The sequence below is a fragment of the Paramormyrops kingsleyae genome, chromosome 19 (genome assembly GCF_048594095.1).
Source record: "Paramormyrops kingsleyae isolate MSU_618 chromosome 19, PKINGS_0.4, whole genome shotgun sequence".
In the NCBI taxonomy this organism is placed as follows: domain Eukaryota; kingdom Metazoa; phylum Chordata; class Actinopteri; order Osteoglossiformes; family Mormyridae; genus Paramormyrops; species Paramormyrops kingsleyae.
This window is the reverse complement of record NC_132815.1, coordinates 16,573,853-16,601,429: the sequence shown is the minus strand read 5'-3', so window position 1 is coordinate 16,601,429 and position 27,577 is coordinate 16,573,853. Positions and strand designations below refer to the sequence as shown.

The 27,577-nt window shown below is 41.0% G+C and overlaps 1 protein-coding gene across 2 annotated transcripts; it reads left to right on the top strand.

Moving 5' to 3' along the window:
- Window positions 1-465: 465 nt before the first annotated feature.
- bmp2b (bone morphogenetic protein 2b) lies at window positions 466-8,988 on the top strand. Of its 2 annotated transcripts, XM_023799223.2 has the most exons (4): window positions 466-530; window positions 3,345-3,529; window positions 4,582-4,894; window positions 7,795-8,988. In XM_023799223.2, exons 2-4 carry the CDS (start codon window positions 3,473-3,475, stop codon window positions 8,634-8,636), a joined length of 1,212 nt encoding a protein of 403 aa, XP_023654991.1. In that variant the 5' UTR covers window positions 466-530; window positions 3,345-3,472; the 3' UTR covers window positions 8,637-8,988. The 2 variants fall into 2 exon arrangements, with proteins under 2 accessions (XP_023654991.1, XP_023654980.1); XM_023799212.2 differs by lacking the exon at window positions 466-530 and having other exon boundaries at window positions 2,617-3,529.
- The last annotated feature ends 18,589 nt before the right edge of the window (window positions 8,989-27,577 follow it).

Below are 27,577 nucleotides of genomic sequence, written 5' to 3'. Positions count from 1 at the left end.
AGATGGAATAGGCTATCTGAATAAGATGGAATAGGCTATCTGAATAAGATGGAATAGGCTATCTGAATAAGATGGGTGTAGTTGCTACATTGTTATATTTTCTTGCATTGAAATGCACTTACTTAAAAAAATGGATTTAATATTGATTTATGAACACTGACATTATTATACATATGAACACGATTAACTTTCATACTGGTTCTTTCTGATCTTCAACTGCTGGTAAATAACAGGCAGCCTCTAACGAAAAATACTGGTAATCAAGAAGCAAAGGTTTGCTATGAAGAAAAAAAGAACAGCAATGAGTTTAGACTTAGTACTGTTAATCTCATATTTTCGTATTTAGAAATGATCTCAGGAGAGCTCATATAGTTAACGAAGTTTTCGACGCAGTACGTTAATCTGTAGTCTATAAAAGCACGTAGGCTGCCGACGGACCGTGAGGATTCACGCTACCAGGGTTGCCAATCCTGTTCAGCTGACTGGACTCAGATTTTCAATTCGAGACGAGTCTGCACACTCATTTACATGTATGTAACAGTTTTATTACCTTGCAAATAGTCTGTAGGTTTTGCGAACTACCCCAACGCGTTTGATATAGCTAATTTTAAGTTTATAATGGAATAACATAGGTTAATATAATAGATAATATAGATTAGGTTTATAATGGAATAATACAGATTTACCGTAAGATTTCTTGTGTGAGTGTGTGAATCTGAAAGCGTGAGTGTCACGCAAGATGCGTGTGAGTTGGCAGCCCTGCGCTGCACGTCCCAGTCACCTCACAACACACGCGCATTAAACGTTAAACTGCGTCATTTACATTTCATACACAGACTAGGGTCAGTAATAAACATCTTATAATGGTTCACGTCTTTCGATGAATTTGCATTAGTGAAAACTTGTCTAGCCTATTCAGTTGAATACAACGTTACGTTGAATATAGTGTGCGAACCCTTGTAGATTTATTTATGACGTATATGGTAGGTGGAAACTGTATTAAAGCAACAGATTGACATTTATATGTCATATGAAGTTGAACTACTTATGATACTGTAAGTCGATACTCCTGAGAAAATAGTGATATGCATCATTGTTCTGAAACAAAATTAATTCCTTAATCTCTCTCCCTATCTCCCCACAAACTAGCACATCTTCTTGCCAAACTGCATTACCATCCCCCTATCAAACCCGCGCCGTAGTTTAGTGTGGGTTTTCATACGCTAATATATGATGGGGGTCTTGTTGGGTAAACACTGCATCAGATCGTATCCAGTGTCGCAGTCTCTTTCTGATGCAAAGACATGTTGTTTTGGCTTGTCAGCTGAAGTACACTGCGTACGCTGGAAATAGACCTTAGAAACACCTCCAAACCAAACAAGCACATTTAAACGGATCGACTTTCGCTTTTTCACTCACTTTCTCTTCAGGACATCAAGTAGTTTATAGATTATTGTTATTTCATTCTGCCCTGTTTTGCAAGGACTCGGATTATCACACATTACATTTGCATGCAGAAATCTGCTCTCATTTAATTGAATCTACACGTCTTGTCCTGTGGCAGCAAAGCCCTGATAAAACATTCACACCTTTGCTGCAGGAACGCGTATGTATTATTCATTCCCTGATCCACGATAGAGGGCAATTCGGTCAAACTATAGCCGCCAATTAAAAGTAACAATGGAAGAAAAAAAAACTCCGTCCAGCGATTGGCACCTCTTGATCAATAATTTGAGACAAATTAATGTCGCTCTTTGTAATCGAAAGTAGGACTTTAAATTTGAAATAACACGTAAACGGGTTGGACTCATGCCAAACAGGCCTACCTGTAGAAATAGGCCTACATGACTTTAATTACCTTTATGCCAAACCACGTAACCTACGGCATCAAAAAAAATAATAATAAAAAAATAGTTTTAGTAGCATCACAGTTGTTTTTAGCCATATATCTGCGAATATGTTTGGAGAAGTTCACGTTACGTATCTTGCTCAAAGGTAGTACAAGCCACAGTTTCGTGGTTTTACATCTTTTATTACATAGCTGTCTGGTAGGCCTACATCAATGTAGAACAAAGAAAACTACAGAATTGGTTTAAACACATTAGAAAAAATATGTACGTACCACACTCAGTGTAAAAGAATGTATTACTTTAAACGAAAGTTTTAAACTATTAACGTGTAATAATGTATAATGTTTATTATAATTATAGTCTTCGCCTATTGATGATAATGAATGGGTTATGTTTAATACACACGTTTCCGAGCATGCAGTATAGTCTCGGGGCTGGACTGGGATAAAAAATCGACCCTAGCTGGACTTTGGGGTCTCCGATGATATTTTTTTTTGAGCGGGAGGGAGGGGTCTTCCACGAAGAATTTTGCCGAGTGGCGGGATGGGTCGGGTCCTCACGATAAATTTTACCGGCCGACACACCCATCGGCCCAATAAAATACTTGTTATGCCACTGGGTTAGTCCAGGCCTGTGTTTATTTATAAATTATATTTATTATATAGATGTAATTGAAATTGTACCAGGCATTAGGGAAATTTTGTTTTACTTTGCACCTCCAACAAGCAGTTTCTGCTCCTCCACGCGCTGGTGCACTACTTCTTCTGCAGATCATTCTCTTTGTACTAGAAGGAAAAAATACAGTCAGTTAAATCCATACAGCGTGTATTCTTCGCACTTCAGCTGCTTGTAATGGTCATTTACAAACAGGCAACGATTATCGATCCTCGCCAATCCGGAGAGGTCTGTAAGTAGCACAGCCACAACATGTTTCCAGAAGTAGTTTCAAGAAGTAACACGGCCGGTGTTAAAGCGTGTTTGTTGCAAGTTACTTAATAGCCATAAATACTGTCGCGAGTATACATACACGTACCGACATTAATCTATGCATCAGTTGGAAAAAGGTTGCCTTTTTATTTATTATGCATTTTGTTTAATAAATGGGTGGTTCATTTTGCGGCTCCGATGAAGGTTTGGATTTGTAGTGTGGGATTGCATCTGAGCAGGTATACGCCTATAAAAGCCTGTACCCCCGTGTGCAATAAGCCCAGGAGGTGCTATTGCCTCGCAGAAAGACAAGTCAGTCAGCCTTCGCTTAGTGACATCACTGAGCAACAAAAACTCGTTGGTGGGAATCAATTGAATCATCTCACCCTAAGTAAGAGAGACGCTCAAAAACTTCACTTGTCAGGGGACCAAACGAACTGCACTAAATGTCAGGAAACTCCCCGAAATTTGCTTTTACCATTGGCTTCTGCTTCAAATATCCAGTGAGGTCACTTTTAGCCTAGATCGGTCCTGCCCGTTTTGTACTCCTTCCCCTTTTTTCTATAGGCAAACTCACATCTACAAAGTCGATTACAGCAAAGTCCACAGCTGCTGAAAATATGTGCAGGAGGTGGTCTCTACCGTGGAGGGTTTTCTGCTTTCCGCAGGACAGCTGTGGAGAATAACATGAACTGATGTGGGAATTTACTGGACAACAAAGCGACAGCGACGGCCGGACGCACTGCTTCCTTGTAGGTAACAGCGTGTTAAATCTTGGTTGCTGGTCAACAATTGCGACGGATCAATAATGGAAATAAGCTAAATATTTGAACAGCACTTCGCATTTAAATGCGAGACTGATTCTTTTTATATTATTTTTGGACTACGTGTACTCACTAGAACTCCCATTTTGTCGTAAAATACATACGATCAAGACTATGATGATTGCAAAGTATTTTAACAGATCTGGATGATTTTTTTAAGACTTTTTTAAGACTTTGGGATATATATTTAAAACAACAACAACCTATACAGTCTATAACGCGTTTTTATTTTGGATATCTTGTCTTATAGTCTTGGACGTTTTTTTTAGGACAACTGCCTTTCCCTGTCGTAGACTTGCCCTGTACAGCTGAAGTAGATTAAATTGCACACCTGTGAGTCTATGATCTAATCTTATATCAGACACAACACCTAAGCGTCATGTGGAGGATCTCCACGCGTGTAGCGCTGCCGCAGTCTGAGTCCTCCGCTCAAACACCGCTCCTATTAATCTCTCTCATCACTATATTCTTTCATGCTTCATAAGTTCTTGAAGCTGTAAAGGCGGCTGCTGTCTTTTATTTCACACGCCAAATGTCTCACCATCTTATCTCTGAGTAATTGAGCGTTTTTGTATGCTCTTTCCTTTTCCAACAATTCTTTGATTTTTTTTCTTTGTGTGGGTATTTTGTTGTCATATTTTGACTGCTGTAAAAACTCTTTCCCTCTTTTTTTTATCACTTTTAACTCTTTAGCGTACTGGTTTGCCACCCATTGCATTTTTAGCCAGCAGGTATACTATTTCCAAGGCTTTTTGTTCTTTACTTCAAAGAAGCATGTCGTCCTTTTAACCTCCTTGCCTTAAATGCTTCCTATGGAAGAATACTATCCTCATGGCCACGTCTTGCGGTAAACAGCCCAAACCCCAGGCTTTAATGCACCTCATATGACTGCAGCCCTCGAGTATTGACAACTCCGCTCCAGGAACAGATCGATCATGGTTGCTTTGGTCCGCGGGCTCATGGTGCTGATGCTCGGCCAGGTGCTGCTCGGAGGTTCGGCCGGACTGATCCCGGAGGTTGGCCGTAGGAAATTCAGCGAGTCCAGCAGGCAAAGCCCGCAGCAATCGGAAAGTATCCTCAACGATTTCGAGCTTCGTCTCCTCAACATGTTCGGACTAAAGCGGAGACCAAGCCCAAGCAAGCTCGCCGTAGTGCCCCAATACATGGTGGACCTCTACCACCTGTATTCCGGGAACCGGGAACAGAACCTCAGCCGGCCGAGGAGTGCTTTGGGGAAGCATTTAGAGAGGTCCGCCAGCAATGCAAATACTATTAGGAGTTTTCACCATGAAGGTAAGTCTTTCTGACGCACCTTCACCAGTTTCTACGAGTTATACAGTAGAACATTTTGGATCGACACAGTTTATAGACACAATTCAAAGTCAATCAAGTTTTGCTTTATAATAAAGCTGCATGAGATGTGTTCACAAACAACTTCTCCTGCCACTTAGCAATTATGATCACACGGTCATAGATGATCATTTAAGACAAGCGTCATTTTCTGCGGTCCGACGTTGCTTATGTTGTGGTGTTGTATTGCAGGAAGGTCTATTTCATATGGTTTGCAAAACATATACAAATTAAAATGAAGACCCCCCCTACCCCCAAGTTGTAAAGAAAATTACTTTGGTTTGGTACATGATGCTTGATCCCCTCATGAGGACTGTTGGACGTTTCCACGCTCCGAATGTAATGAGTGTCTGTAAATAATTTATACAGTTTATGTTGAGGCTGAAAACAATTTTCTCCCTGCACGGACTGTAGTTTATTGTACAACGGGAGATAGGGCAACGGGGCACCGGCAGTGATGTTCATAGCTTGGTAACCGCAAGATCACATTTCATTACACAAATTTGGACATTGTACCCTTTAAAGTAACATGGAGTTCTTCTCACTGGAGAAACTTCCAAGGTTCTAGTAAACGGACAAAATCATTTTCAACGCCATATGACTACTAAACGTTGCCGTTGTTATGAAGAAGTTATTTTAAGATATAGCCCAGTTTTCTGAGTAGTGAGTGTTGTCGTTCCTGTAAAAAGAAACTAAAACATCCTAAAAACATAAGAAAAATAATTACATAGAAACTCGCAACACTTGGTTGTTGCGTTCAGCTGATTATCCAATAGAGTAGTAATTCTTTTGCGAAATTACATAACTCTTAGGAGTATGACATTATTAAAACAAATGTATAGTCTATATGTTATTGCACGTCATATTATGTGGCTACATTGTTTCCTATTGTGCGTGATATACATAAATACGTATATTATTGTTTTGAAATTCAATATTAGAGATGGGGTTTTTAAACATTTCAGCTGTCGAAAACTGATTTATATGAAACAGCTGCTAAGGCACCACTCAACGTCCTATAAGATCGTCTTTTTATCATTGTTAATCGTTTTTAATACTGTGTGATGTTAAATCATAATCCTCATTGAGAGGTGTTCGCGCCAGTTAGCCTATCGAGTTTCACTTTCACGCACACGTATACTCTGTTTTTTTTCTTCCTTTTCCTAGGAAAACTTTGTTTTGTACAGAAAATGTGCAGTCAACGGCTCAATTTCTTTGTGGGTTTACATCTCTTCTGTAGCTACAGTCTAATCCCATCTGAGCCCGGCTCTTCCTGTAGGTTTATGCCCCAAGATGTCAGCATGGTTTACCCATTTCTGATAATTGTAAGATAAGGTCTAGAACGAGTCTTAATTGTTCCTGAATCTGTTGAATCACATCGTTAGTTCTATATCTGGGTCATTGAATACCCCGCCTGGATAAGTGGTGGAGAATTAAACTTAATTATATATATATATATATATATATATATATATATATATATATATATATATATATATATAGACAAATTCCCTCCAGTGACTAGCCTGTACTAAATGCTATGCATAATGCTCCAGCATAATAGCGTATCACCAGTTTAGGCCAAATAGGAATTTGCAAGTATACTTTACACCACACAGTGTTCTTTCAGTCCACGTAGGGGATTCCATTCGAGACCATGTACATGTCTACTGTTTACAGATGTAATTTTCAACATTCTTCATCCATCTCAACTTCCTCAGCCAATACCTGGACCAAATATTCAGTTATGGAATATGGATATGATGATTAATATTATAGAATGAGATTCAAGAGAGCTTCTGTAATAGCTGGAATGAAGGTGATAAACAGTCCTGCCAGTTGTTCTAGATAGTTAAAGCTGGTGGTGTATTATTATAGCTAATATTTATCTTGCAGTGATTCGTAATGCACTTTGTGACCAGTTGGTCCTGTTTATGTTCGATGTTAAAATATGAATTTGTTAGTATAATATTGTACACATGCACTATGTTGCAGTTACATAGATGAATGTCGTTTGCTGTATTTAGATGTAGGTTGACTATGCCGGCCACATTGTAAGATGGTTCTTGGGGTTACTGGGGCCATGAACCTCTGCCTTTCCCACTCAGACTGCATGTCAAATGATTAGTGAAACGTGTGAACTAATGTTATCTGCAGCCTTTTGTGGGGCGTGATTTCTATTCACGATTAAGGACACGATGTGTGGTTCGTGCGTGGTGGGCGTGCGCCAACGTGTTCAGAGAAAGGTTCTCCTTTTGAGAGGAGCCGCTCTCAGGCTCGCTCATGGAGATTTGAAGACAACAGGGTTTTTCCCCGCAGGTAGAAGAGATGAAAAGCCCCCTCCCCATGTTTTGTGTTCTTTGTGTCTGGCTATGAGTAGAAATGGGGACGGAGAAGATGATTTTTCTTTTTTTTTCTTCCCACCCAGATTTTAAAAAGACCCCTTTTGTAGTGTATTGAGCATCAACCCCTCAGGCAACAGCTTGGTTGGAGTCTAAGTACCTAGAGGTTGTATATCTAAATCCATGGAAGAACATGTGGCATTTCAGCAAATATTCTGTTTTGTGCAACTTATCATGACTTACATAGTGATTTTCTTTTAATACCTGAATGCATGCACAAAACTTGTGCCTTATTTTCCATTTAACCCACACACATATATGTGAGCAGTCATCTTGTTTAGGGTGTTAATTTGTCATCTTTTGTGGACATTTCCCAGCGACTGTCACCTTAGAAGATTTAGCAGATGCCGTTGGTCAGACAAACATGTGGTTAACTTTGATCTCAGGTTTTGCCAACATCTTTGATGCTCAGTAAAGTCCCATTCTCCTTTATGCCACCAGAATCCTTGGAGGTCCTCTCCAGCCTCAGCGGAAAGACCACACAACAGTTTTTCTTCAATATCACCTCCATCCCTGACTCTGAGCTCGTCACGTCAGCAGAGCTGAGGATTTTCCGGGACCAGGTGATGGAGTCCATCACCAATGGGAGCACTGGTTACCACCGCATCAACATATATGAAGTCCTGAAGCCTGCACTTTCTTCCAAAGAACCAATCATGAGACTTCTGGATACCAGGCTGGTGCAGCACAGCCTGAGCAAATGGGAGAGCTTCGATGTTAGCCTTGCCCTCACAAGGTGGACCACGGAGGGGCACTCCAACCTGGGATTTGTGGTGGAGGTGGTCCACCTTGACAGCCAGAGTCAGGAGGCAAAGAGGCACGTGAGGGTGAGCAGGTCACTGCACGCCGATGAGGACTCCTGGCCTCAGATGAGGCCGCTCTTAGTGACGTTCAGCCACGACGGGAATGGCAACGTCCTTCACACGCGAGAGAAGCGGCAGGCCAAGGGCAAACAGAGGAAGAAGCACAAAACCAGCTGCAGGAGGTACTCTCTCTACGTGGACTTCAGCGACGTGGGCTGGAATGACTGGATAGTGGCCCCGCCGGGCTACCACGCCTTTTACTGTCACGGAGAGTGCCCGTTCCCATTGGCCGATCACCTGAACTCCACCAATCACGCCATAGTTCAGACTCTGGTTAACTCCGTGAATACGAACATTCCCCGGGCCTGCTGTGTCCCCACAGAGCTGAGCCCCATCTCCTTGCTCTACCTAGATGAATATGAAAAAATTATCTTGAAAAACTACCAGGATATGGTCGTTGAAGGCTGTGGCTGCCGGTGAAATGAGAACAACATTACTGACACTTTATTTCCCAATGAAGACTCCTATTTATACATATATAGAAAATGAAATTTAAACTGCTATTTTGAAAAAAAGAAATATGAATATATTTATGTCTACAAAAGTTGGGAAAATAAATATCTTAATCAGAGGATTATTCCTTTAATGGTTTTGAAAAACATTTCTGATGTACATTTTCAAATGGGTGCAATACCAGTCATGAAGTATAATGCTCAGATTTTTATTATGTATTTATTTCTATTATAACCACTTTTATGTAAATAAGTAATATGTGTATTTATGTATAATCACGATAAAATATAGGATTGGAACACAATGTCCAAGGAAGATAGATGACTTAGGTCTGTCCATTTATTTTATAGAATTGGAAAAAAAATATACCGACTTCTCTTTTTTAAACACTTATTTAGGCCCTGTTCAAAACAGAGGCAGTGCCTGCATTTATTGTAGGGGAAAAAATACAGAAAACATGTTTGCAAATGACATTAACATAGATATACACTCAAGCATCATTTCTCCAGATCGAAAGGTTACGCTCTCCGTTCGCCTTCAAGCGGAGTGAAATACATTTTTAAAATATGCAAGTTATCTGATTTACATAAATATAACTGTGCTAATTCGGGAGGGGGGGGGGTGAAGTGTGTCACAGTGACGTGAATCAGGCATGTTAAGCAGTACGGCTCGAATCCCATGTGGCACTGCATTGGCGCCCCTTCAGAATGTGGCGCCCCCATGTGGCCGGCCAAGGCGCCCAGTGGCTTCTTCGGCATTGGTATTATAGGTGGGTTGTTCTTATGGTGAAGATGGAGACAGTGCCAGGATGGGCAGGTTAGTTAGTCATGAGTAACATGAATGTTATGTGAGAGGTAGGAAACACTGAATGCTCAGGTACTGCTCTGGTGTTGGTACATGTGCATCTTCTCAGAAAGTGCTCGGTCTGACCCGAGAGGAGCACAGTGCTTTGGTGAGCACTGGCCGGGCCCGGCGACCCCCGCTCTGGTGGGATGCTGCGCGCTGCTAAATGGAGAAGACTGGCTGTTTGCAGACCCCCCCGTCCCCCCCCCCCCGAGTGATTTTCTTTGGGTTATTTAGACAACAAAGTGCAATTTCTTTCCAATGCTGCTAATGTAACACAATCGGGAGCCTCGCAAAGGAGTTCATGGGTTTGCAGAGGTCACATACTGAGAAATCGCTTCTTGGGAATTTTTTTGGCAGCTAAAACGCACATGTGACTGTGTTGTGGTGAGTCGCTGGACACCTTTCTCTGATGTTCATTTTTGCCTAGTAGCTTGAGAGGAAATAAACACAAATAAACTTAATGCAGGAGCCTGGTTATGGGAAGTCTAATCACTTCACTGTCCTACTTCTGGTTGACTGTGTTTCATTTGTTCCTCGTATTGAACGCAAGTCACATGTCGATACCACAAGTAAAGGGTATATGGATGTCATGTGTAATATATTATATCTCTGACCCCTAAATATAGGGTCACGTGCTGAACATAAAATCACCCCCAGTGGTGGAAAGATTTTCAGATATAAAACCTGTCAGCCCTCTTCAGACAAACCACTCAGACAAGAGGTGATTTAGGGTGACAGGAGGTCCAAGTTAAAAAGTTAATTATGGTTATATGAAACTCTTGGATTATTTTGACTTTTTGAGTTCTAAGTGAATCCTATGAAAAATCAAATATGATTTTATTACAAGCCAAACTTAACAATTAAAATCAGTGCACTTGGGAGCTAAATCTCTAAATGAAGGCTAAATGGTGGCTATGAAAAGCAGCCAGGAACGAATAGGGATTTTGAATCGGAACGACTCAAATAAATGAATTCCTACAAATGCAAAGCACGCAAAGACAGGAATAAGCCAGAAAGGATTTGAAGAAGAGACCTTCTCTAAATGCACGTATTTTGACGTGCATTCGCTTCTGAAGCGTGGAATGTCGATTGCTACATAGATGCATGAACATGCTTGCAGAAAAACAGCCTTCCGTAGACGCTCCTCATCTGCCAGGCCGAATCTTTCTGATGTTTTCCAGTGACGGCCATGCGGTAACAATAACATGTGAGAGGATTTGTTTGTAGGATGGCAAGTGGGGTTTTGGGATCAGCCCTCGTGACTGAAAGATGCTGTTGTTCTAGCAAAATGCACAATATATATGTGAACAGTGTGGTCTTGGCAGGTTGTTTGCCAGATGCTAGAGACTCATGGGCAAATTCCTCTTTTTGGCTTTTTATAGTATGTTGGGTTGACAGGCGCATAAAAAAAGCAATTTTGATGAAAAACGAATGAACGGATCAGCTAATATATATATATATATATATATATATATATATATATATATATATATATATATATATATATAAAAATTATGAGGTTTATGTCCCATTAAGAACTGCTGTGGTCCTAAATACATACTTGGTATGCACTGTGTAATTGCACATACTCCACTGCTCTGTCAGAAGGTTTTCTTGGAGCAAAAAATGCTGCATTAAACTGACACACTTCAGCTCAGTAAAACTACAGAATTTGCTCATTATCTTGCCTAAATTCATAAGAAACATCTGCAGCAGCTGGGATACTTAAAACCTGGCTGACTCTTACACATGCAGAACCTTTACAGGAAAAACGAGGACAAATCTCGTACACGTCTGGGGATTATTTTTTATTTTTTTTGTTGTTTGTTCTGCATGCAAATCCCAATGGGATGATTTTTTATTTTTTTTACCAGAACTATGGATTCATACAGTGTCACATTGTGAATGTAAGTGTACGATACAGTCATTAGCAACAGCTGTGAAGAAAAGCATCAGCCGCACACTAAATCCTCGTAAGTCCATCCATCACCTCGTCGTTAAAATCAGTCCACTGCTCCACCTTTGGTCTGAATCACAGCACACACACACACACACACACACACAATTTAAAAACCCGATTAAAATTCAGCTCTCATTAGTTGAATTGTACGCCCTGGACCTATACCCTCTGGCACGTGCTTGCTTACGTGACCCCGGGAATGCGTTTGCGCTGACCTCTGCTTACCGAAAATCCAGCAGGAGTTGATTTTTTGGGCAGCAGGGTGCGATGGGAGAATTTGTACCAAAGCCTCCTATTTAGGTCATAACTGCAAACTTGGGCCCTCATCTGGACTGCATTTGCACTGGAGGGGTCTGACCACAGCGCAGGGAGAAAATAGACCCAGCTGCTCTGCTGCGGAGCCGGTGGCCAGTTCCTGCTCTTTCGCTTCAACGGGGAGCGAAACGGCTGTTTTCCCAACTGCGAACGTGAGCTTTAAATGAGGGGCACAGAACAAAGGATAAAAGCTCTTGAAAGAAACTGGAGGCTGGCCGGAGGAGAGGGAACAAACGCTCCATTGGCCGGGGTCACGGCTTGTCATCACCGCTGGTCCTCTATGTTCTTCATTAGTGTGCGATTAGATCCCAGTCCCTGCTTATACATTCCTCACACACACCATGTATATTTCGTTCCTGTCTACCGGCTCCTCTCCCACTCATTTGGTGTATTCCTCATTAACACGTCTTACATACATCAGCCTTTCCTATATTTAGTTCCCAAGGTAACAGATAACTGAAATTGGGTCGTGTGGACCGTGGACACCATAAACCATCAAAATCCAAGCTTCCATTCCTGTGGCTCTCCTGACGGCGCGGACAGCCAATTAGAGGAGGCGGCAGATAGACTGATTACATTTACGATAAAAATGCAAATACTTGCTGGTAATGAATTAATGATACAAACTGAAAGCAAAATATGAATTGGGTTTCAGCCTTAAATACCACTCCTGGGGAAAACAAGCCCATATGGAGTTTATACGTGGAAATAATAGCCATTTGCTTGTTCTGGCCCTTGACGTATATTTTCAGCTTCTAGAAGCTTCCAGAGATCAGCTCGCTGAGTGCTTATTTACATTCCTTCAGATGATACGCAGTTATGCGCCACTCAGTGACTGCCCCCCCCCCCCCCTTGCCGGGCCTCTTCGTGGTCCCAGTCACTGAGGATCAGCAGCTGCTCATCATGACCCTGTTGCTCAGGCCATCGACAGCGAAAGGGAACTTTTCGACCTCGAGCCTGTTAAGCTTAGCCTCCAACTACAGTCTATGAACACAAAGAGTCAGAGCACATGTACCCTGAAACCCCTTATGCATATAACTCACTCTGCTATTTAATATTAGTCATTACTCACGAGTAATATACTTGAAGATGAAGTCACTGATAAATGAAAAGAAAAATTTAATTTCAATACAAACCTAAAAAAAATGAATTCATGCCCTACCCTAAGATAAAAAAAATTGCATTATTAAGCAGACAACAATATTTGTAGCTTAATGCCTTTTAAATAATAATGTGCCTGTCCACTTTTTTAAAGCCTAGCCATTCTGAATGTGTTCTTGTATCACATTTTGTACTTACCCATTTCAATCTGACTAGACGGTTATTTAATATGGTTATATAGCATGGTCCTCTATTCTGGTCCAGTGTTCCGGAATATCTCCGCGGAAACACCAACGTCACTCCATACGGTGTCATTTCTACAATGAAACTGATGTTCTTGACCAATGCCGAGCATCCTCTAAAATAATACGCCTTTTGCCCGTCATTGCTGAAGCCTTGTGTCACAGTGTCTGCGGCATGGTTTTTGCTTGCAGTACGTTGCTTAGCTGATGCATTATCCAAAACAACACAGTTTACACACTTGGATATTTCCATTTCAGTAGTTAAGTACCTTTTTCAGGGGGTACCAGAGTGTTCTCCCACCAAAACGTCAACCATAAACTTACAGCTCACAAGTTCACATCCTTAACCATTATTCTACCTGCAAATTTTGCTTAATCAACTGTTTCAGTCTTGATCGTTTGAATCTGACAGTTTGTATAGCTCAACAAGCTGGAGCAAGCTACCCCTGTGATGAAATTGTTTGTCCACAAATGGTACTGGAGAAAGATTAATATCTGATTATACTTTTTTTTTTGTTCAGTGAACCAACATTGCTCAGTCGTCAGGCTGCACATTCATTGTGTGAAGGCATGTATTGAATTTCACATGCTGACAATCACTGTATTGTCGCAGAGGCTGTCATATTAAACCGTGTATGTTTTGACATACTTTCATGTTGCTAGGCAAACCTTTACTGTCAGCTGTATCAGGGATTAACTGTAGTTTTTATATTTCGCCAGTCTGAATGCCGGATCGCTGGTCTCTGAGTTCTTGTGGAAATTTTACCCATTGGTAGAGCAAAACTTTGCATCCATAGTCTGCAATGAGAAATCGTTGACTAAGGTGGATTGTCACCAAAGACTGAAGTGTTTACAACTTTCTGCTGTATTTTGAACTCGCCTTTAGGAACACTTTTTCCCTCGTCACCCAAACCTTCAAGGACATGACTCAACATGTCCGTAATTTAATCATATTGGCACTGTACTTTAGAGCTGTCTTCTGAGGAAGATGGACAACAAGACCTTGACAAAGTATCTGCAGGCCCACCACCTTTGTTCACATCAGCAGCACATAATGCAACCCGGTGCTTGCAAACTTATGACCTCAGATTTTATCTGCTGCTGATTCTTATCCAACTTATCTTTCCTGGACGCCCTTTTGCCGGCTAGCTGTAAACAAGCTTGATCTTGAATCCCAGAGCTGTGGAGCCATTGAGGATGTTCTTACGAAAAATCGCTGATAACCTGAAACTACAGGAAAGCTCAAGGCTTTGGTCCTTATGCTGTATAGCTGAAGGCACTTATTAGCCACGTCAGTTGCTTCACTCAAGCAGTCCCAACTATAAACACACCTCTCCCTTCATGTGGGACAAGTACATATTAGTCACCTTGGAGTTACTCAGAAAAGAAATAAACTTCTAATTTCCTTCCACCCAAATGCTAGACCAGAAGTAGCGCATCCATATACAAACCGATGATGCAGTTCAAGCATCCAGCAGTGATCTCCAAATTCAGTTCTGCACAACAAATGCAGCCATTCCACCTGCAGTTCAGACTAGGGAATCCATCTGAAGCAAGGCAGGTTTGGGCCCAGCCAGTACTTGAATGGGAGACCACCTAGAAAAGCTAGGTTGCTGCTGGAAGAGGTATTGATGTGGCCAATACGGAAGCCCATTCTGTGGTCTGTGTGGATCCCAGTGCCCCAGTGCAGTGACAAGGGGCTTGTGGCCACCAGGGAAGCCCATCATGTGGTCTCTGTGGATCCAAATACCCCAGTGCAGTGACGGGAATACTGTGGCCAACAGGTAAGCCCATCCTGTGGTCTATGTGGATCCCAGTGCAGTGACGGGAATACTGTGGCCAACAGGTAAGCCCATCCTGTGGTCTATGTGGATCCCAGTGCAGTGACGGGAATACTGTGGCCAACATGGAAGCCCATCTTATGATCTATGTGGGTCCAAATGCCCCATTGTAGTGACGGGAACACTGACCAACAGGGAAGCCCATCCTGTGGTCTGTGTGGATCCGAGTGCCCCAGTGCAGTGATAGGGACACTGTGCTGTAAAAATGGCACCTTCCTTCGGATGAGACATAGCACTGAGGTCCTGAATCTCTGAGATCATAAAAGATCCCTGGTCATCTTTTAAAAGACTAGGGGTGGTACCCCAATGTCCAGGCTAAAATTGTGGCCCTTTCAAATCTGGCCTCCTAATCATCCCCTATATCTAATGAGTGAATTCTCTCCTGCCTCTTCATCACCTTGGCTACTGTGTGGTGAGCATGCTTGTGCAGAATGGCTGCCATTGCATTATACAGGTGGATATTACACAATTTTGAATGTTGAAGTGGCTCATTATTGGTTCTGTAAAGTGCTTTGGATGTCTTTAAAAGCTTTATATAAATGTGACATTCATTCATTCATCATCCTCTCATTCACAACAAAATGAAATTAGGGACATGAATTCAGCATAAGTACCAGTTTATGAGCACAAACTCTAATTTGCAAGTACAATTTTAAAACACAATATTGTTTCTTAAGCTTTTTAAGTTTTGTGTGTGTGCAGGCATATGCCCTGCACTGGTTTCAGGTCCCCTCCTATCCTACCAAAGATCAAAGCATCTTTTTAAAATAAATATTGTGGTCCGTGATGTTATCCATTAATTATCAGAGCGCGATTGAGCTTTTAAACAATGCGGAACAAAAGGTCCCAACTTTTGCTACTACAAAAGTCAACAGGCAGCTACACCAGCATGGTAAACACCGACCAGGTAATTATTTGCCTCTTGGAAAATAACATGTTCTATGGATGTCTCTTCCTTCTACAGGAATGTATATGTTTCAAGTTTCAGTTTTAATCCATGACACGATGATTTGTGGAAAACAAAACTATTGGGGAGAAGAAAAATTGTTCGGTGCATCTCTCAGGCTAAACAGCATCACATAAAATTAATACAGTCCATGATTTTAATTTTTTTTGGCATCCACATTTAATTTTGTCTTGTGACTGGACCTTTTTCAGATCATGACTGACCCTATTTAATCACCCAACATGTGTGTAGGCTATGGTTGTCCATCTAATATTTATTCTCAATCAAATACTTATCATGAATATTTTCTATTTCTTTAGAATTAAATTCCTTGTGTGTTTTATGCATGTTCTGGTTCTGTATAATCATGACTCCTCCAACTAATCACCTATTATTCAGAAAATGCTAAGCCAAGTATCTATAGTGATCTACAACACTACAGAGACTGAATGGTTTCTTGGAGATTAATATTGGCTTCTACCAGTGAGAATGTCAGTTCCTTAGTTGTGGACACAAATCATTGTCAGGCACACAGCTGGTGGTCTATCTGGGAAGAATTCCTTGCTTTTGAACCTTCCTTTAGAAGAGATTATTGCAACAAAGCCAAGGGCCATGGACAGTATTGCTGTCGTTGTTCTGTATGGCTGAAATTCAGCCCAGCCCTTTCCGTTTCACTAAAGCTACATTATATTCAGTTTTGTGAGCTGTCAAGACGCTTGCCAACTTCTGTTCAAGGACACAATATTGCATTTTTTCATTTCACTATTTTTGTCAGTTAAAATGGAAATAATGGCGTATGGTTTCCCTAGAGGATGTGTTTTGTAATAAAATACTCAACAAATGTATATTCCGTTCAGATCTGAGGTTCAGAACAATTTTCGTCATTTAATCTCACTGAAATTGGACCAGACACATAAATGTGATTTCAAATATCTTGACCAGGATCCTGTGAAAAGTGAACAAGGGGTATCCGAATTTGATCCCAGGAGTTATAGAAGTTTTTTTTTGTTGTTGTTGTGTTGTTGCTACAGATGGTTTTGGTTTAGTAATTGAACTTCCCATTTGCTTCATTGGAAGAGCGATGTAATTTCCATCGGCCAAACATCTGAAATCCCCTTATTTGAACTTGGCTGCAGCTGTTGGAGGCTCAGGGGGTGGGGGGAATGCAACACCTTTCACTTTGATCTTCCTGAACACATTCGTAACTACAAGACATGTGACTAAACTGGGCCCCACATCATCTCCGACTCAGCCATGTTTTGAGACAGACCATTATTAATGCTGAGCACATTGATTCTTTGCAGGACATCTCTTCTCTATAGTTCTTGGATTTCAGGACTGCATATCTGAGGGTTCCCTGGCTCATAGCCATTACCAAAAAAAAAAAAACTGAAAAAAAGAAACAAAATCAAGGCAAACTTTTTAAGAGAGGTCCACCCAGCATCTGTTACAAAGTTGTATCTCAGTCACTCCTTATTGGAAAGTGTAAATTCTCTGTTTTGCTGTGTGTGGTGTTTTTTTTCCCCCTAGACCTGCTATAGACAGCAAATCTAGGGTGTGACTATGCGAGACTTGAGATCTGTGTCCACAAATTATGGGTTCTAACCTCTTATCCTTCTGCTTTTCCTGTCTCTGAAGGAGACAGCTGTCGCAGTCGGCATGCTCTCCTTTTGGGTGAAGAGGTCTAGTGTGAAATTCCACTTATGTTGTAACTGTACAAAAGTAAAACTAATTCTGTGGATATTCATAGCTACCCGCTTCTATCGTCAGCTGCTTAAATATTGTATTCACAAGCACGTTTGGAACCTGCATAACGTCGGCGCACGTCAGTGTCCTGAATGAAACGCGTTCCGCTTTTATTAGCAGTTTCGCAGATAAAGGCCTGAACAACAGCTTTTAAATTGGAGAAAGCAACGTGATACACTGTGAATACTTCAACATCGGCCCGATCTTTGTCATGGGAGAAACAGACGGTTCTATTTTGAGCGCGAGATTGTTAGACCCGTCCACGCTTCGGCGGCCTCTCTGCCCCGACAGTGTGAGGTGTCAGCCTGGACTGGGACTGAATAGGACAGGGACACTTTATAAGTTAATCCTGTGTTGGGGTTGGGTTTTGAATAATTTATAGCGTGTGGTTTTTTTCAGTGCTGATTATCTTCCCATTGCATCTTCTCCGAAGTAGAGGGGAAGGTTTAGCAGGTTTAAGTGGTTTAGCTGCCTCATTTTGAAGTTCTCTGGAGGTCAATGTTCACTTTAATATTCGGTCATCTCAGGTTAAGGTCTCCTTCCAAACATCTTTCATGATATTTTCAGACCCTTTTTGAAGAAAGCAATGCAGGAAATATGCAGTATAATCAATGTGAAATACTAGGATCCTTTATTAATGAAAAATATCGTAAATAATAAGCCTCATAATTATACGGTTATGCAAATAGATCAATTCTTCTTAAACTTGACATAGACCATATTCAGTGCTGACTTATACAGCCTCACTTGCACAGTATAATATACTGCATGGTTCACTCTAGAGGAGTCTCAGTTTCAGTTCTTAACCTAGACTTCTGAGTAGTGCTTAAATTGAATCTATTATATATGTTGAATTCTGGGAAATGCCTCCTGGGACAGTATGTACATTGATGGGCAGGGTGTTCGAAAACACTGTCTGGGTCCTCTGAAGCATCTTGCACTGTCTGCATGGTGTCAGAGTACTTAAAGCCAAGTGTTTTAGCTAATCCCACTGAGCAGGACACTAGTGCAAAAACTGGGACACAGCCTAAATCAATTATCTCACATTCAACCAAGGCATTCAACCAAAGGGACAAAGGTGTGAGATATTACAGGCTGGTCTTTGTTACCTTTGACGAATAACTGAATCCAGTTCAGTATTAAGTGGAAACCCAGAGAGTCGGATCTAAACTATTCTGAAGTATGAGGAAAATATGCCGTGTGAAGACAGCAATACTGGAAATGTTCACCCACAGGGTGATGGAAAAATTAGCTGGCATAGAAGTGACATCATCAGGTGCCTGCCCAAGTACATGCATGGCATTATGGGGGAAAAAAAGTTTTTAAGGGTCAGTTTTCTTTGAAAATTGTAGCATGGATACATCACAAGAAACCCAGAGCATAACATAATGTAACAGGAAGTAGGTCATTATGAACCTCGTTTAAAGAGTAAACGCTTAAGTGCCTTAGTAATCTACATGGAACGTTTTACTCATATTTAGCTCTTAATTATGCTCCCATTGAAGTCAAAAAGTCCCATATAGTTTGTTTTTGTTGAAGTCCAACTGAAAAAGTAACTCTGCTTTAAAATGTAGGGAATTTATGCCATGTGAACCAGTAACTTGCGTCAACCAATTATAAACAATAAATGCCTCTTTGGTTTAGTCCAAGTCAGAGTCGAAACACACAATAATTACAGTGTGATGCATCAGCTCAGAGGACAAGCAGTTGCCGTGGATTTCAAGCTGAATATTTGTGCTGCAGGAGATTATATTTACTACTTCTGACCCTTATACAAAAACAAATTTGTTATTTGATCTTAATAAATCACCCTTGCAGTTACTGTAACATATAATATCTGATCTGGAGTGTTGTTAACTGGTTAAGCAGCATAAAATGTGAAGGAGGCGGCTAAGCTTTTACAATGTTCTGGGCACCCAGGGAATGACAGAGAGGTGCAGTATCTGGAAATGAAATAGCCAAGTCTGACAACATGACGTAAACAGAGTGCGTGTCTCTGTTGTGTAACGCGGAGAGCATGTCGAAAGTAAACGGACGTTTATTGCAGGAAATGATACTCGATGCTGGTAAAATGTGTCAGACAGAAACAGTGTTGTATCCTTTGCACTATACTAGCATATTACTCTCTTTTGGTAAAAATAACAGTATCAAATGTAGCCCACAAATGGAGACACAATGCAAACGTTTCAGAGGCAAACAATGATCATGGGTAAAAACTGGGAACAAAACTGTAGGAGAGTCAGTAAAATGATGAAAAATGTGTTCAGATGTATTCAGGTTCTACTTGTGAATTACATCAACAGGTTACAGAGTCAGAAATTGGATCAGGCTGACTGACAAAGACCTAGAATAGTCAGTGCATTTTGAGGCGTCCCTTTGCTTTGCGTTAAAGTTACAATATCAGTGTCACTTAAAGGCTTCACTGTGGCTGAAATCACTGGTGTCACTGTCCTTTTTCTCACAGATCGCCTTGGCTAAGAGGTCTCTTAGAAAAGTCCTCCGGCTAAATGTAACATAAAAAACATTAATGTGTTTCCAAGACAGGATATCATTGGTCAGATTCCAGCACTTCTCTCTGGATGAAAGCTAAAAATAAAAATGACAGAGAAACAGTGTAAACTGTTTACAAACGCACTGCAGTGTAACACGGAATTTCAGGGTTATCACTTGACTTTACGCAAGCTGATTGACTTTCTTCATTGAACAGTTCAATGAACTGATTTTAGGGAATGTCTTAAAAACATCTTCAGAAAAATGTTTTTTACAATTAGTAAGGCCTTGGTATTTGTTAGCACACAAAAATGACATTGGATTTCTACTCTGTTTTCAGTTTGTGACATTTACGACGGTCCCTTAAAGGCCAATCCACTCTCCAGAAACACAGCCTGGAATTGCCATAGCGACAGTTCTTTCCCAGTTTTTCCCAGAATCATGTATGTTTAGGGTACAAAAAAACACAGCTTTACGGGTTTTATAAGCATCCTATTAAAAACTATACATTACCTTACTGGGTGTGGATTTTCACAGCAAATTGGTCCAATGTGACCAATACTTTAGTACTGTTAAGCATTACAATTCATTAAGTGAGATTTCTAAATTAGTTATCATATATGTATTTTTACCCTGGGCAACTGTTGTAGTCATTCAAGTATGTTTCTAGGGGAAGGACTGCAAATCTGAATACTTATGGTAAATTTCTTCTAGAAATAGAACACATTACACGGAAGACACGGAAGACACGGCCGGGTTGGTTAAGTCAGAGAAACAGAAAAGGAGTGTAAATGGCACGGAATGATGCTGACATGTAATGTGTAATGAGCACTGTGTCAAGCGGCATTCTTTGCTGGCTTTGAACATGTTTGTGCAGGATGTTACAGAGCGACAGCGCGGCCTGGAAGCCTAGCAGATGGTATCCTGTTGTATAATTTAGACGTTGGAATGGAGGAGTGCAGGTTGAGCCCAGCCGTGCATTAGGGACACCAAGGGGCAGCTGTTTTTTGGGGGCTTTCGGACAGGAGGCTTTGACTCCGGAGTCTCTCTTTCTCTCCCTCTCTCTCTTTCTCTCTCTCTCTGTTTCTCTCTCACGATGGCAAGCCCTTGCCACACTCAGAGAACTACCTCCAAATAATAGATGGGCTTCTGTTTACCCTGTAATTTAGGCCCAGGAGCAAATTCTTTTTTTTTCTGAAGTCTAGAGAAATGAAAAAGAATGCTGCATACATCTGAACATATTATGTAATTATATGCAGAAATTTGAGCAAAGGTGAAAAGAAAATTGTTAAAATATGTGATGATTGTTATAATGGTGGCTCCCACCTGTTTTAACGTATTATGGTTACCCCTATTGTTATTATCACCAGGAGTAGAAGTCATATTTACCAATGGTAGGATGAGTGGAGGAAAAGGAACTCACTCCCCAGCCTGAAGGTTGTTTGCTCAGATCCCTGTTGCACCATCGAATGCAGTTCTTAACTTGAAATGGTCCGGTTGCGTAATCAGGTTTAATCGTATACCGGTGACCTCAGATAAATGTATCAAAATTAAGGTGTGCCTCACGTTTTATATTAAAGAGGGTTTATGTACAACCAGTTTAACTGAAATTACCGAATAGCCCGCTGTTGAACTGAAAATAGGTAAGTGGAAATGACGGAAACCCTGACACACAGTGCGGAGAGCTGAAGATTTAATGTGATTCTCTATACTTGGACATTGGCCAGGGTTTAAAGCTGGCAAAGTTCCCCCTGATGGGATTTCCAGGACAGCGCAGGAACAAACATAAACACGTGCAAGCAGAACCAAAGGGGACCAGCTGAGCTTCAGCAGCAAATCTCCCAGACTTTGGTGGTACTGTATATAAATGAATACGAGACCATCTTCTTTCAGAAAGATTCTTCAGTAATTAGACTCCTCCTATCTGGACCTTATCTAACGAGACCTCCTAACAAGAGGGCCTGCTTATGCGTAGTCATACTGCAGAGAAGTCTCTTTTAATATCTGGATGCCAGACGTGTTTTGTTTTTGAGGGAACTTCTTAGATATACGTCCTCTGTACATCCTAAGCGATCATACGATGCATTCAGTTTGCAGAACTGCAGAAGAAATCATACAATGGGAAGACTGTGTAGTTTTCACTGACAAAGAGAGAAAACACAAACAAAAAAGATGACAAACATAATTCAACTGTAATTTCCCCTCAACTTTCAAGTACATTCACAGACCCACGTAAAGTTGCTTTTCATTTTTTTCCATTAAGCCGCTTTCATACGGTTCCAGCTCATTTATCCCAATCTGCTGCCTGTTGACAGTGTGTTCAGTACTGGGGAGGTTTGTACTGCATCAATCCGAAGAAATTCCACCCCATGTGTATCAGACAGACACACCAGAAAAATGAAGGGGGGGGTGGGGGGCTCGCGGAATACTGAAAGGTCTCTCCAAGTGCAGGAATGCTTCGTTTTGTCTTTCTTTATAAACACAGAATGCGTTCTTTAGTTCACCACAGATGTTTTCTTTTTTTGGGAGCATTTTTAAATATTATTACTGTATGACCGCTGTTTTTAATGTGATGATTTAAAAGTCAGAGAACACGGAATAAGAAAATCACCTCGGGCAGCATTTTGTGCAATATCACATGGACATCCATAAGGAAAATATTGATGATAAATATCGGATGTCAATTATGTGTGGAGTGAGATGCCAGTGACATGCAGGTACATACGCAGGGCGTTTAAACAGACGTAGAGACCGACTGCTCTGGCAAACTTTGAATATTGTGGTTAAAGTGGACATTGGATCTATGTATCTCTCATTTCTTGTACTAAGCTGTTTATGTAAAGTGTGTGTCCTTTGCTGGCACTCTGGGTGTAATGAAAATATCTCAACATCCGAGAGTCATGTATTTTTTACACTATTCTCAGAAATTACAAGGTAACTGGCATGAGGTCAGACTAGTAAAAGCACTTATAAAATCTGTGTATTTTGTCCAGAATTGTAATTCAAGTACGTGTAGCTTGTTTGTTGAATATTTACTTAAATATGAACAGAATATTGTGACTCATTCTCATGTACATTGACATATTGAATTTTCCTTGGCATATATAAAATACAAATTATTGGTTAATTTCTTGGATATTTTTTTCTAAGTGTAAATATTTGTTTTCATGTAAAGAGATTTTCTTGATTTTTAATGAATTTCGCTTCCTCACACCACACCACACATGGCACGCAAAAGTAAAGAACCAGTAAACTATTAAAACATGCCGCCATTTTCTTAGCTTGGTTCGGAAGAAAACACGACTGTCCCATGATATCATGCTGCCATCCAGTGAACTTTAAAGGCTGCTAGTGACAGCAGACGAAAGCACTTTAGAGGAAGACACTGTGAGCTTTGCCTAATGAGCGTTGGAGGATGAAAACGGAGCCCATCGGAGCAGAGGATTCATTCACCATCTCATCTCCTGAGCTGTATATTAGAGGAGACGTCTTGTCCAATGTGTTGGTGATCAGAGTGGGATTTAAATTAACCTATGTAACTCCTTAAGCACCGCAAAGCCCAAAACCCCCAAAACAGATTTTCCTAATGAGGGTAGCGGATGCTGTTTAATTAAGTGTGGCGCTCTGGCATCATCAGCCACGCTAAAGGAGCAGATTCTCTGCTGGGTATCCTTTGCAGGGAATCGCAGCCATGTTAAAAGGACAACGAGCCCTTCGAAGTCCTTCTTTTTGTGACCGCTGTTTTGACCCCTTTCGTAGAAGCTCTGAACTGTTAACCTCCCCACCCCCCCACACACATACACCCCCCTCATAACAGTCTCTTGCACTCAGTTAAAAGCCTCGCAGACCTCGAACGAAAATCTACATTTCCTGCAGCATTCGCTGCCAACGTGAACCCGGCTCGACACGACAGAAAGGCCTCCAAATCAGATAAACTGCCGCACACAGCGGAGCACGTCGGTTGCATGTGAGCTCGTCTCCCTGAGTGACTCAGCTATTGACACATGCACACAATTAGAATTAGACAACATGGATTTGTGATGCTCGGCGATCCTGGGTGGGCTTCGTTTCCTGTTATGTGGCACACGGCGCTTTTATGGTTGCATTTCAAGGTGTACGTCAGCTTGCTCTCTGTTTCTCCTTTAATCGCGGAATCTTCGAGGGGTTTGCTTTTGTTGCCGTCCCTGTGGGAGGTGAAGCAAACGCTCTCCTATGTAAAGTACAGCGACATTTATTTAGCAACATATATTTTTAAGAAAGCCGGGTCAGCCAGTCCCAGGAGCTGAGCCCAACGGTGAAATCACCCTAGGATTTGAACTGATGACCTTCCCCCCCATTAAGAACTGTTCCAGTTATAACCCTAGCCTCCATCAGCCCTGTGCAACTCTGGTTAAAGTATTTGTTTTGTGGCAAAGCTGCCTGCAACTGCCCCTGCAGCATAAGATGAATCACAGACATGCTACCTAAGTCACGCTCCCCCGTGCAGCATTAATCTCAGTAAGGTTGCGAAGCCTCTCATTTGCTTTTGACCCTAAAAGGTTCGATCATAATGTTCTTGAGATCTTGCCCACGGTCAGCTGTGCACATATGCTGTCTGAAGAGTCACGTAACAATGAGCGTCGCGCGGCTGCATTAAATGGAGAGATTTGCCCATTCCTGTGGTAGACATCCAAAGTCAACAAAGAGTGGTTTAGGTTCCATGTGATATTTCCAGATCTGCCAATGGCCTTGTTTCGACAGTGGGTCCGAACTCTATGCAGATCGAACTGATTCACTTTGGACGGTTGTAACTCGACTCCTTACAGTTTCATTTAAAGCTCGGTCTTTGTAGCAATGAGCCAGAAAAAAGGCACATTTTTCAAATTATGTTTTCTTTTTTGAAGATTGTTGAGAGAGCAGATTTTTAGAAATCGTTAGATATGAGCATTGCAATTGCACAAGTTTTTGGAAGGCAAACTATCAAATACCCCCCCCAGTAATATCAGTTATATAACCTATCACAAGCAAATACTACACACTTTATATTCTGCTTAACCAAAGCAATTTAGTATAAAAAATATGATATCCAGAAACATATAACTTGATCATGTACAAAGATGACGCCACAGTACTATTGAATAGTGTGGTAACCCGCAAGGGAATTTAATGCATGCTGAAGGTTAGCTGTCGTGCTGCTGTGAGTTTAAGCTTCTCATTGTACAAATCCTAAACAAATCCCAGGTAAATAAAAGAGTAAAGTCGTTACAGGGGTTGAGTTAATGGAAACTGGTGACATGTACAAAGGTGACTGAACACTATTTATAAGCCTACTGGGCCTGTTCCAGAGGACCTTCAACATTGCAGACAACATCAGTTGCTGGACATACAGAGAAAGTCTCACATAAGGGCAGACAGCACACAGAACATGTCTAATGTTGGACATTCATCAATTTTCTATCCGTTTGTTCTATTCAGGGGGGTCTGGAGCTTATCCCGGAAGCTACAGGAGCGGAGCAGGGAACGACCCAGGATGCATTATTTTCACATTGGACAAACAGGTTTACATTGAACACATGGACTAACTCTTAAACAGGACATGCAGACTATGGCTTTTAGGCACCGCTGGATGTTCATGTAGCTTTTTTGAAATGCGTTTTCCCTTCAGATGTGGTAAAGATAAGGAAATTAAGAATTCCTCTCTGCTGTAAACTCATATGTTCAAACTCATGAACATGCAGATTGTGATTTAATCTGATCTGCAAATAAATTGTGTTTTTGGTAAATCAGATAATAGCTGATTATTTAAACACAGGAAATATGAAGTACAGGCCAGACATAAACATTACCACATTGTTGATCTTTTCATCTCTGAAAGCTGCCGGCATTTGGATAGTTTGCAGTTCGGGAGTATATGTTTCTTCGCTCCCAACAAGAATTATTAACATAGATTAATCTTCTTTCTCCGTGTTTTAGAGTCCGGAAAAAAAATCTTCAATAAGAACTTTATAACTTGCCCATAAACACTGCAGGGCTTGTCCTTAGTGTAAATGTTTATCAGGTTGCTGGTAAAATAACTTCAGATATTTAAACAAGTGTCAAGAAATTTAACCAGAGGATTTTTTTTCCAGATTTGCCAAAGCTGTGAAGTTGGCGTAAGCACAACTTCTGTGTGTGCGTGTTAAGCGAGAAGATAATCAGTCAGTCCATCCTTCCTTCCTTTCATCCATACATCTATTTTCTAACCATTTATCCTGGTCAGGGTTAAGAAAATCCATCCATCCATTTTCTGTAACCACATGTCCTATTTAGGGTCAGAGACAGTCATGGGACATTAATATTTAAATTTTTTTATTTAGTTGACACTAAAATCCAAGCATACAAGCAAGTACAACAGTAGTGTAGTAAGACACATAACAAAATAAAGGTCACGAAGTCCATGAATTGCACTTCTGTAACATGTCAGGTCAGCAAGAATAACCTACCTCCAGGTCTGAAAGGGGGACACTTTATTATGAGACTGAGCAGGTTATTTTATAAGCTGGTATGGGTGAAAGACCACACAGAAAGTGGCTGACCAGAGTATCCCAGCATGCCTCTGTTTATCCACCTCTCATTTACAGCCTGCTTGGGCCTATAACAATAATAATAATAATAATAATAATAATAATAATAATAATAATAATAATAATAATAATAAGTGCAGATAAGTATCAACTGCCCTCACAATTACTTTAAGCAGCAATGACTATGTTGTTGATGGAAATGCACTACATCTACAGCAAAACTGGTAAGAAACGGCCGAAAAAACCTGACATCAACTGTTTGCTGTTTAGGGTTGTGTCTAAGTACAGTAATATTTTGTGTAGCTCCGCATTCTATATATAGTGGAGTTTGTGGCTTAATTTGACTCAGCACGGGAAACCTCACTTGACCTGGACCTGGCAAACAGCGACAGGCTGATAGCTGTATGGCTCATTCTCAGTTGTCTGGCTGGTGCTGTATGGCTACTTTTAGTTGGTGCAGTGATTCGTCTGGTTAATTCCAGTGTCACTAAAAGCCTTTGATCACAGCACCCCTAATGTAATACTGTAAGTCCCAGTGTTGTGTTATTTATTGTTTATTTGTCGTTTATTGTTTGTTTATTTTTTCTCGTGACTATCCTTTGACATGTATTTTTATTGCTATGTATTGACCCTGCTAATAGGAGCAAGCCAAACGGTTTTTTGTTGTATGTACAATTGTGCGGTGACTTAAGAATTCTGATTCTGATAATACGATGATCAAAGTCAAGCCAAAGTCAGTGAGCCCTAATCATAAGGACTCCCTCATCCCATCAGAGTTCCAACAAGGCCAAAAACCACCAGGACTCCTTAACTTTGAGCAGAGGAGATTCAGACATCCCGGAGCTTAAGACGTGATCTTTTATGGTGTTGGAGATAATG

Coding starts and splice junctions, on each gene's coding strand:
- bmp2b (XM_023799223.2), top strand. CDS start 3,473: ATGTGGGAATTTACTGGACAACAAAGCGACAGCGACGGCCGGACGCAC. Junction 3,530..4,581: donor GCCGGACGCACTGCTTCCTT/GTAGGTAACAGC, acceptor ATGCTCGGCCAG/GTGCTGCTCGGAGGTTCGGC. Junction 4,895..7,794: donor TAGGAGTTTTCACCATGAAG/GTAAGTCTTTCT, acceptor TTATGCCACCAG/AATCCTTGGAGGTCCTCTCC.